The sequence below is a fragment of the Numenius arquata genome, chromosome 15, assembly GCF_964106895.1.
Source record: "Numenius arquata chromosome 15, bNumArq3.hap1.1, whole genome shotgun sequence".
Lineage (NCBI taxonomy): Eukaryota > Metazoa > Chordata > Aves > Charadriiformes > Scolopacidae > Numenius > Numenius arquata.
Window position 1 is genome coordinate 16,130,658 of NC_133590.1, and position 10,853 is coordinate 16,141,510.

At 42.5% G+C, this 10,853-nt stretch overlaps 1 protein-coding gene across 12 annotated transcripts in view; it reads right to left on the reverse strand.

Annotated features, from left to right (window-relative positions):
- Positions 1 to 63: 63 nt before the first annotated feature.
- The window catches only part of EBF3 (EBF transcription factor 3), a 128,378-nt gene continuing 117,588 nt past the window's right edge, over positions 64 to 10,853 (reverse strand). For 5 of the 12 annotated variants that reach the window (XM_074159040.1, XM_074159038.1, XM_074159037.1 and 2 more), the window contains 5 exons: positions 10,428 to 10,493; positions 9,649 to 9,826; positions 8,245 to 8,430; positions 7,625 to 7,822; positions 300 to 855 (listed from right to left, as the gene is read on the reverse strand). In XM_074159040.1, the coding sequence (XP_074015141.1) occupies positions 824 to 855; positions 7,625 to 7,822; positions 8,245 to 8,430; positions 9,649 to 9,826; positions 10,428 to 10,493 (660 nt within the window). In that variant the 3' untranslated portion in view covers positions 300 to 823. Of the gene's footprint in view, positions 856 to 7,624; positions 7,823 to 8,244; positions 8,434 to 9,648; positions 9,827 to 10,427; positions 10,494 to 10,853 lie in introns of all 12 variants that reach the window. The other 7 variants (XM_074159039.1, XM_074159036.1, XM_074159034.1 and 4 more) reach the window with 5 other exon arrangements.

Here is a 10,853-nt window from a genome sequence, read left to right on the forward strand (position 1 = left end):
GATCACACTTGCTTAACAGGAAGCTCTAGCAGTGGAAGTATATTTTTTCTTTTTTTTTTTTTTACCAACAGACAGTAGCAATTTTTTTCTTTTTCTCTGTCAGTGTGCTTGTTGAAGGCAAGAGAATTCAATATCAAAGTTACAATTTCTAACTACAATAAGTTACAAAGTTCCATTTCATTAAGATGAAGTTAAGCAATGATAAACCCTCCCACGCCCGCCCCCGCGCCCCGGTTTTTTGTTTTTTTCTAATCATATATTCATCCTTTTTTTTTTTTCCTTTTTTTTTTTTTTTTTTTCCAGTTTGATGGCTCATAACCTCCTTGGCCCCCTTTTTTTCACCACAAAAAAATATTTCACATTATAGAGATACACAACCATTGTGAATCTAGTTATGAGTACAGAAAAATGTTCGGAGGCATTTTTCATCAGTGTTTCATGATAATCAAAATGGTGCATCCACAAAGTTTCTCCCAACACATAGCAAGTACTAGACATAGCCAAGACGTAATCAGAAACTTTATACAAAATAGGCGTCGCTTTTTCCTTATTCTTCAGGACTGAGAAATGTGAAAATATGAGAAAAATTCAGTCAATAAAATGGAATTGTTCATGAAGAAGTAGGTTGTTTGCATGTAGATTCTTAATAGTTTAAATAAAATCTTTAAACAAAGTCTTTTTTTGTTTTGTTTTGTAGCATTTCGATTTGTTGCTGATTCTGTGTGAAGATACTGTTTCCATCAGCATGTCTTAATATACTAAACTTGTCCCCTAAAGCCCATCCTCTGAAGCTTGGTGCTACGGTAGGTAAACAAAAGTGACTTTACATTGGCGGGACTACAAGCCCAGACATAGCTAAAAGAAAAAAGAGAAGAAAAAAAATCAGCCGTTATTAACACGCTTGCGTAAGGACATGTGGTTCAAAGCCACCGCGATGCTCGGAGAGGGACGGGGCGGTTGGACCCAGACCCAGGTTCCTCCACGTCGCCCCACAGCATCCTCTGAGTGAGGGACCAGGGACATGCCACGGCCAACGGTCCCCAAGGGCTTCACGATGGGGCCAGAGGAGGCTCCGAGTGGGGTTTTGTGCCTGGAGCATCCCGACTCCTGCAGCATCTCTCCCAGCACGGAGCTGAGGAACACCACGGTCACTCCTGGTTGTGTCAGGCATCCCTCTGGGATGTCCCCGCAGCAGGACCCCCACCAACCACAGCTCCAGGCCCAGACCCACCACCTGGGCAGAAAAACCTCCATTTCCACCATTGTACGTTGTGCCAACAGCGGGGATGAGAACGTCAAGGACCCTCTAAGACCAAAAACCCTACACCTGCTCTCAACTCTGGAGACCAAGCACCATAAAAAGGCATGAGATTAATACCCCTGACCAACCATCTCCTTTTTTTTTTTTTAACAGATAAAGACTGAGATGCCAACAACTACTGCTTTTTTCCCACTTAACTCTTTGGTAGAAACATAATTTAGACAGTCTTTAATTTTAGTGTTGTTTAATTTTTGCCATAATGATATTTCTCATTAATTTATGTACAACAGATATTAATAAATTTGTTCGTGTAGTGATGTGAACTTCAATTTCTCAGTTCATTAATTTCAACAATATTAATTTATTTCAGATTCGCTGTTACAGCTTTACGGTTTGGAAGTGCCGGGGTACGTACACATTTCCTATGTAACACAACCTCCCCCAGCAGCGTGGGCTACCCCACCAGAATCGCCCCAACGGGAGCCCCGAGCAGCTCTGGTCCCCCAGGCCAGCTGATGCCATGGACTTCTGTGAGACCTGATCTCCTGAAACAGGTTAAGGTTGTCTAACTCTACTACTTTTTTTTTTCCCCAATAAGACCTATCAGATACGTCAAAATTGAAACAGAAGTTATAATTTTGCGTAGTTTATAATACAGCATGTTTTAAACCTAAACAGCGACTGAAGTTACAAAACTTAACTGGAGAATAGTGCGTATGCTGGCAGAGACCCTTTCTACCCAAAACATTTAGTTTCTTTATCATATTTCCACTAAATCTCTCACACTCCACACTACATTAGTCCAGGCCAACAGAAGACCCAGCTGTGTGTTTGGACCTGCAAAACCATGTTCTCTCAAGGTTGACTTCTCATGGGAGTTCTCAGGCAGCAGGAAGCCTGGCACCATGTCAGGCAGCCCCAGAGAGGTTTGGTTACGTGGGGTGCACCTGAACCGGGGGACACAGGAGGTCCCACACCCCTGCCCTGGGCAAGGACACCTCCACCAGACCAGGTTGCTCCAAGCCCCCTCCAACCTGGCCTTGAACCCCTCCAGGGATGGGGCAGCCACAGCTTCTCTGGGCAACCTGGGCCAGGCTCTCACCACCCTCACAGCAAAGAATTCCTTCCCCAGATCTCATCTCCATCTCCCCTCTTTCAGTGTCAAACCCTTCCCCCTCCTCCTATGGCTCCCCTCCCTGATCAAGAGTCCCTCCTCATCTCTTCTGCAGCCCCTTTAGGGACTGGAAGGGGCTCTAAGTTCTCCCCGGAGCCTTCTCTTCTCCAGGCTGAACCCCTCCAACTCTCTCCACCTGTCCTCACAGCAGAGGGGCTCCAGTCCTTGGAGCATCTCCATGGCCTCCTCTGGACTCACTCCAGCATGTCCTTCTGATGTTGGTTATGCTGCAATACAACCCTCAACTGCCCTGGACATCAAGATCACCACAAGTCAACCCAAAATATCGAGTTTTCCTATCTTTTCAGGTTCAGGTTCAGCACGGATCTGTCATCACACTCTACATCAAGGTGATGGTGAGACACAAAGGCTACATCCCGGAGCCAGCACGAGACATGCTCTGCCAGCACACTAAGCGAAGTGCAAAAGCCCAGGACTGATCCGGACATTTGCATCTTCAAAGAACAACTTAGCAGAAAAAAAATCCAGATTTTTCTTCCAGAGGTTGTGTGCATAGATACCTTAATAAATATCACATCATTATTCGGAACTAATGCCCTGCATATCCTAATCATACGGTTATTGTAATCTCATGTTTGGCTTCTACTGTCTGAAAGTTTAGGTTGTCTGCTGTGTACTTTTATGGGGGAAAAGGTCTGAATTCCTTCATTTAAGCAATTTAGCCATTTTTGTTGAATTCTATCTGTGGCACAATGGGAAGTGGGGAGTGCAAAATTGGTGCTCCAGAAATTTATTTCACTGTTTATTTTAGTAGCACCATTTGGCAATTGTGATTTTCTCCACTATGTTTCCTGCTGTGCAAATTGATACCTAATGCCTTCTTAAAGAAAAATGGGGCGGCTAGTTTTTAATAATAATTTTAACAGTTTCATCCAGGGGAAGACCAGAAAATTAAGCAGGATGCAATTTTAGAATAATATAGAGACCCTTTTGCTCTGCATTACAGTCACAGAGCTTAACCAGAGAGCAATACCTTTCACAATCTATAAAAAGTAAATTACAATTGAAAACCAAATTTAGAGCACCCATTGTACTTCCAACTTTGCAGCGAGCCTGCACTTTCTCACTAAAAAAAATTATTTTATACCTTAAATGTGCATTGTTTTAAACAGGAAAAAACCCTCTGCCCTAAGGAAGCCATATGTAAGCATTCTGCTCTTAAAAATAAAAATTGTGTAAGTACTTAAATTTCTGGTCATCGGCTATGCAATGGAAGTCATACAGAATTAACAAGATTGTGGCTTTTTGGATAAGGCCCAAAGGCCCTTTTTTTGTAGACTTTCATCTTAACTTCTGTCTTGGATCTCTTTAGAAAAGAAGTGAATCCCCTTGTCGGCTACAGACCTCTCCACATTCCCTCTTGGGCACTAAGCCCTAAAACGCAGAGTGGCTTTTTGGGGGCAGTTACTAGCACCAAGATCTTGCTTCTAGTGTGGTGGGCTCAGGTGGTCCTGATCCTTAGGGTGACATTACCACAAGCCAGAAGTTAGAGCATCTCTAACTCTGCTTTATACTACGTTAGGGGACAAAACAGTCCATCTGAGGTCCAGGTGGAGCTTCGTAGTTCTGCTCCTGCTTTCTCACCACCTTAGATGTACCAAGAACAGTGGTTTTTTCCACATACAGACAAATCCTACGGTAGTTTACCCAGCAAGGACTGGAGCAATTAACCCCCAAGCCCCTGTCAAAGGACTACCCATGTCTGCAGGGCTGATATAGGTTGGGTTTTGTCACACTTTCATCTGACTCTGACTCTGACTCACTCTTTCATCTGACTCTGACTGAGTTAGCAGTTCAACTGCTAACAAACCTTCATAGCAAACACCGGGCTGCCTGGCCCCGTCGTGTTGATCCTCATTGTCTTGCCATAGCAGGGTCAACCAGCTTCCCTGACAACTACCCAACTGGCTTTTCCTTCAGAACAGAGCTTATGTGGGGAAAGATAACACACCAAGCAATGAGAGAGGACGTCCTGCCCTGTGATTCAAACAGCACGTCATCCCTTCTTACCCAGACCCACAAACTGCACGATTTCCCTCAGATACAATGACAGCGACCACCAGCTCTCACTTCTACTTTGGTTGACTAAATCTACACGACCTTCCTGACAGCGTAGGCTGCTCAGTTGTCACTCAGCTCCTTCACATCCTGCTGTGTAATGAGGCTCTGCACTTGAAGACCACCGAAAAATTTTAGCTGCATTGGACTGCGGCTCCTGAATTCCGTATTTTAATGTACGTCAACGTCAATGAATGACTAAGAAAATAGGAAGGAGGAAGCAGAACCCCCCCCTAAATAACTGTACAGGTAAAATGCAGTGTAAATAAGTATCTCCTGCATTGCTGGATTTTTTTTTATGATGTCTTATGAAGGAAGCAGGCGATAAATTCATCCCTGTCCTGCCATACAGTTCTGGCTGCAGTTCAACTCAAGGCACCGGCTGAGATCTGTGAGGACACCCGGGTGAAGTGTTGTGAACCTGGAGCCTTTCCTGAGTTCAATCTGAATCAACTCAATAGCTGTGGTTGGAAAAAAATGATGGTGCCTCTGCCGTGGTGACAAAGGAACTCACCATGGACACGACAGATGCACTTTGATTTCCTCCTCAGCCCAAGAGGACTCGAACCCCCATATTTTACCTTTCGCTAGAGTACCCCAACTCTCATGGCACAGAGCATCACCTCATGGTGCTCTGCTACTTTGCATAAATAATTCAACTTTTTATCACAAGCCAGGAACTCAGTGCTCTAATCACCAGACCAGAAAGGTGTTCTTGCTATTTCTCTGGGTCATTTTGCTCAACGCAAAATGATTCTGTTTAGCTGTTTAAGCTGGATGAGGAAAAAAATGCCAATTTTTATATTTTTTTCCCCAGCACTTCTATTCATTTTCAGGTTGGCTGCTGAACCAAAACCCCAAGTTTCTGCGCATCCCTACACCCGGATACCTCCATATTTCAGAAGTTCTAAGTGCTTGGTGGGGCAGCCCTGTGAGGGAGGTCTCAGGAGTGCAGGTCTCAGGGGCACCTAACCTTGAGTTGCAGCAACACCCACGGGATGCTGGACCTCACCAGGGGTGACCCAGGTCTGCTGCCTGGATTGCAGCACCCTAAAATCAGGGATTGGAGGGACTGTTAGGCTGTCACGGGGGGTCTGGGCATGGAAAAAGCTTAGTCCAGAGCAGGGCTGGGCCTCAGCCAAAGAGCTCACTTCATGATCTATTTAACAAAATCAGTATTTGTTGATTCAAAATCATCTACCGGGCATTTATACAAAAAGCAGTTTGTACCTGAGGATGAAGATGAATGATACTGGGGGCGGGGGAGGTGCCAAGGGGTACTGGCATTTAGCCTGCCCGGTTCTTCTGAAAACCCCACTTTGCAGCAATCTAGACCTTTTGGGCACCTGAAACCTTGAATATCTGCTGGGAAGCCCTTTATTTACATACTGAAATTACAGAAATGTAGATAATTTTGATTTAGATCTTTAAATATTTTTTCAGAGTAAATCAATATCAACAAATTGAGAACACATATATATATATAAAATACCTGTTACAGAACAGCTATGGAATAGCTGCCTCAGATCTAAGCCACGTGTTACCATATTATTTTATTTTATTTTACTTTATTTTACTTTATTTTTTATTTCAGTACTTAGTTTTCATACTAGTGTCTTTCTACAAAAAGAGGAAAGTAGGACACTGGATCATTTTATGAATGGATAATCTTTTCTAAGAACATTGCTTATACCCAATATAGTTTTCTACTTACAGTAACATAGTAAAGCTTCCACTAAAGACATATGCAATTATAGAAACTGTTAATCTAATTATCCTTTTCTTTAACATACATCCTACAATAAGATTTGTGTGGCTGGATCCTCAGCCCTTCACTGACCACAATAAGCTCTCAGATGCTTCTTTGGGCCAAGAAGTTAGTAACAGGCTACAGGGAGATCTGCTCTGAGATACTGGTCTCCAATGGGCTGGGTTTTTGGTGGACAGCTAGTTCTGTGGGATTATTTCTCTCCAAAGTGCTTTAAACTGGACACCACAAAGTGCAGGTGTCCAGAATTAGTTTGGCAAATCAAAATTTCCATTTTCATCTGTTTGCCTGCGAGTGGTCATCACATTATGGAGATACAGAGAATAAAAAAGACTGCGCTACCCACGTCTTAACCAAGAAAGTCAAGAGGAGTGACGACCTTGGGGGTAAGAGTGTCTGCAACCCTTTCTGGTCTCAGATCCAGGGGATCTGAAGTGCTTCAATTTACTGCACTGGGCAACGAGGCTCCTTATTTGTAAATCGGAGGCAAACAAACCTTTTCAACCATTCCAATGCATCTGACAATACCATCTTCTAAACTTTTAGGTATGCCGTAAAAAGGAAGACTTCACTGTTCATATTTTTATTCCTCCACCAAACCTACACTGTATTGTAATTCCTCCTGCCCCACCGCCAGCAGGTGACCACGGAAATTCTGCAGCTGATTTATAAATTGTTCATCGCACCACCCACACAAAACCACACAGATTAAAAACAATGCAGAAGCTTAAAACTGCCTGCCTTAATTAAAATATTTAGTTGTTCATTTAGGGAAGTAACCACTCTAAGACCACGGTAAGAGAGAGAGAGGGACCAACAGAGCACGCAAAGGCACTGCACAAGCTAGTCCAAGGGAAGGTTAGTTCACTCAGTAAGAGCTTTACCTGATCTAGACTAATTTGACATATTTTAAAATAACTATTGCACCATATGAGAAATGAGGAACTCACACCTCGTTATGCTGGAATGCTGCTGGTTTCGAACAAGTGCAGAAAAGTGTTCAGAAAATGTACAAATGCAAGGAGTGCACAAAACCTCTGAGAAGCATTCAGGGGTACAGTCCTGCTTTAAAATTTAAGGCACAAACTCCTAAGGGAAAATGCCAGAAAAACAACTAATGTTTTCTCTAATGCAAGTATTAAAAGTGAACTAGGATTTGCTTAAAATCTTAGCATACCACAATGCTACCCTCTTTCTTCTCCTGCTTTTGCATCACTACGAGAGCACCAGAAACCCCCAAAATACAGCGAGGTACCTTTCCCCAAAACAAACAATCAGGGCTTGAGCGTACGCACCCAAAAAAAAGAGCAACACACAGAAAATGGAGAGAGATCCAGCTCACCTTGAAGTCCGTTTCCATTTGCACTGGTGCAAGATGGTGGAGGAGAGGCTTGGGGCCTGACAACGGGAGCAAAGGCGCTCTTTTGTTTCACTGCAGAGATGACATTGGCAGGTGAGAATGAGAAAATGCCGTGTGTACTGCTACAGTTTGAAGGGAGGGTGACCGAAGAGGCTGCCATGGTAGGGCTTGACGGCACTACTGCAATAAAGCAAAAATAATCAGGACTCAGATTGAGGTTTTCACGGCAAACACGGAAAAAGAGAGTGATAGGGCCTTGCCTCTTAAAATATATATATATATATATAAAAAAATATATATAAAAAAAAAATGAAATGCCTTGGCTTGGCCACTCTCTGGATAACAGGCAAACTCTTTTGTGTTGGACTTTTTGTTACAAATTGCGCAGTCCAATTTTTGTTTATTTATTTTTTTTTCTATCTGAGATTGTATTATGGCACAAACAGATCAATTTATTATTTTCATTTTTACGTCCAGCCTCCAGAGTCACCCCTCCTTTTATCCAGTAGCTCACAATATAGGAAATCAAAACAATGCAAGTATTTGATTTTGTAGTAAATATGAATCTATATGATGATGTGTTACCAAAAATAGACACTTACTGCCGTAAGGAGAGTTAGCTGAGGAGCCATTAAGAAATCCAGGGGAACCTGGTACACCTAGATTGGGCATGCCGGCATTGCCATATCCATTCATGCTATTGCTGACTGTGTTGTAATTGGACTGCTGAGGAGTACTGCTGGGAACATATCCTCGCGGGGAAACACTGCTTGTGTTGCGACTGTAACCTACTGTGTTAGAAACCCCCCCACCCCAAAAAAATAATGTTATTTTATAATATAGACTTAGGGCTGGGGGGTTTCCTCATGCAGCATATATTACACAGTTTTAATTGATTGCACAGCTTTGCTCTAAGTTGTCTCTCACTGCCCTATCAACTCTTGCAGTTTGAGATAACCTTATCACGCCAACCCTACTTAAATCATCCGCGAGCACTCTATGTTGTCTCTCCTCTTAGCACAGACAGCCAACAAAAGCTCTCTTCGATCCAGCTGTGGCAGGTGCCTTCAAGTTTGTCTTTAGGAGCAATTATCAACAGGCTCGAGTCCCGCTTTGGACCAACACGCTGAATGAACTTTCAGCCTCCCCAGACCTTCAAATGCCATCGCTGACAAGAAAAACTTTTTTTGTTGCGGTGATTTACTTTAAAAGGCTGTTTTGGGGTCTTCATTTTATGACTGATATTTTTATACTAACAACAGGCTCGTACATTCGTAATGTGTAGCCATCGGTGAAAACTAATTCGAGATCAAGTACAGAATTTTATAAGGCTTATTAGCTTGGAAATGCATTAAAAGACAATCTTTATAGAAGAGGAAACATAGCAGAATCAGGATTTAAACAACAATTTGTTCCTATCTGAGCAATCAATTTAATAATTACGTTGCAAGCAAAAAATATGGGTTTGAGCATATCTAATAATCCTGTTTCCCTCCTTTCATTAGTATCAAAATTAATTTTAAATGCAATATGCTACATGCATTTTCAATTACAACAGGTAAATTAAATCAACTATTACTTTTATTAGTAACATATATGTCACACATGCCTATAAACAAAGTATTCTAAAATCACAGACATCCAATTAGAATTATCTGTGTAAATATTCAAAAACCAGGTGGAGATACCTAGACATAATTATTTTATAAAAAAAAAACAAAACCAAACACATTTTATATTTACTGTGAATAATACAGAGCTTTCTACACTTTGCCAATTATTTTTTTTTCCACTGGAGATGCTTTATGATAAACAGTAAACAGAAGAACAGGAAGAATTAAATATTATGAGAAAGTTAAAGACAGCATTTCGTTACACGCTCAGACCTACGAGTCGGGGGAGAAAGAAGAGGCAGAACACAGCCGTGACATCAGCTCGTATTAATAGGCATGGGCCAAAAAAAGCAGCCGGTAACAGGAAGGATTAACTCTTGAAATCCCACATACCTTGGTCATTGGCTTGCGATGTCTCGGAGACGTTGACGGCGAGCTGGCTGCTGAAGGAGTTCACTCCCATCATGCCAGTGTGGGCAGGAGTGTTGGCTAGAGTGGGGATCTGGTTGTGATTGCGTGGCACACTGTATAACGCCTCGGCAATGTCAGCTGCTCGTTTCAGGATTATTTCCTGGAAAGACATAAAATGAGCCCTGACAACTAAGAAACTGATTTGCACAAATACCCCAAGTCAAAATTTAGGGAAGAGATTCACGTGAAACAATAGTAAGGGCGGGGATTTCACTGCTTCTTTCCACTGTTTTCCTTCCTACATACCGGACCACTGGGCAATTTCATGTCAACACAGTGAGAAATAAAGAAATTAACATAAAATTCCAGTTTAGTGCTGTTAAGTCATGTGAAAACTGTAACATATTCTTTATTCGTCCAGGGCAGTAGATGTATTTTCAGCAGTTTGCAAAATACAGTATGTTTTATCCGCTCTGTTTAGCAGATTTCTTTAGGCCTTCCCATTAGTCACTGTATGTTTTGGCCCGAGTTCAAGGTTATTCTCTTGCCTTAATGATTGCTTATGCTTTTGGCACCTTACACTTAATTGTCATTTCTGATAGGCAAAGTAGCCATGAGAAGAGAATGGGAAGATGAAGCCTTTCCCTCCGAGCATCACACTGTCTCCAACTGCCCTCAAGGTGGGCTGGGTACAAAGGGACCATTGGTCCCGTTGGATTGACATTGGAGGCCTGTAGGCGAAGACTGGGCTTGTCACCTACCTGGTTGTTATGGGGCATCCCATATAGGGCTTCAACAAGGTCTGCTGCTCTCTTAAGTAATACTTCCTAAAGAAAAAACAAACAGCCTGCGTTACGTTTTGCGACGTGCAGCCACCGTCCCAAGCAGAAAAGAGAAGCCCAACAACGTTGGCAGTGACATCTACAATTACGAAGAAGCGATAAAGTGGGTAAAACACATCACACGCTGTCCCGGTGCTCTTGCTATATTTAGTGGGCGTATTACAAAGATAGGAAGGTATTTTGTTTTGGAGGAAAACACTGTTTGGGGGTTGAAGTCAAAGTTAGAGCCGAGCCTAAAAATAATATTGCATTTTACATCCAGCTGTTCAATTATGATTGACTAGAAAAGGTGTTTGCTGCAGTAGCATGTAGCTCTAGTGCTGAATTAGTGAAATCAGTGCTTGA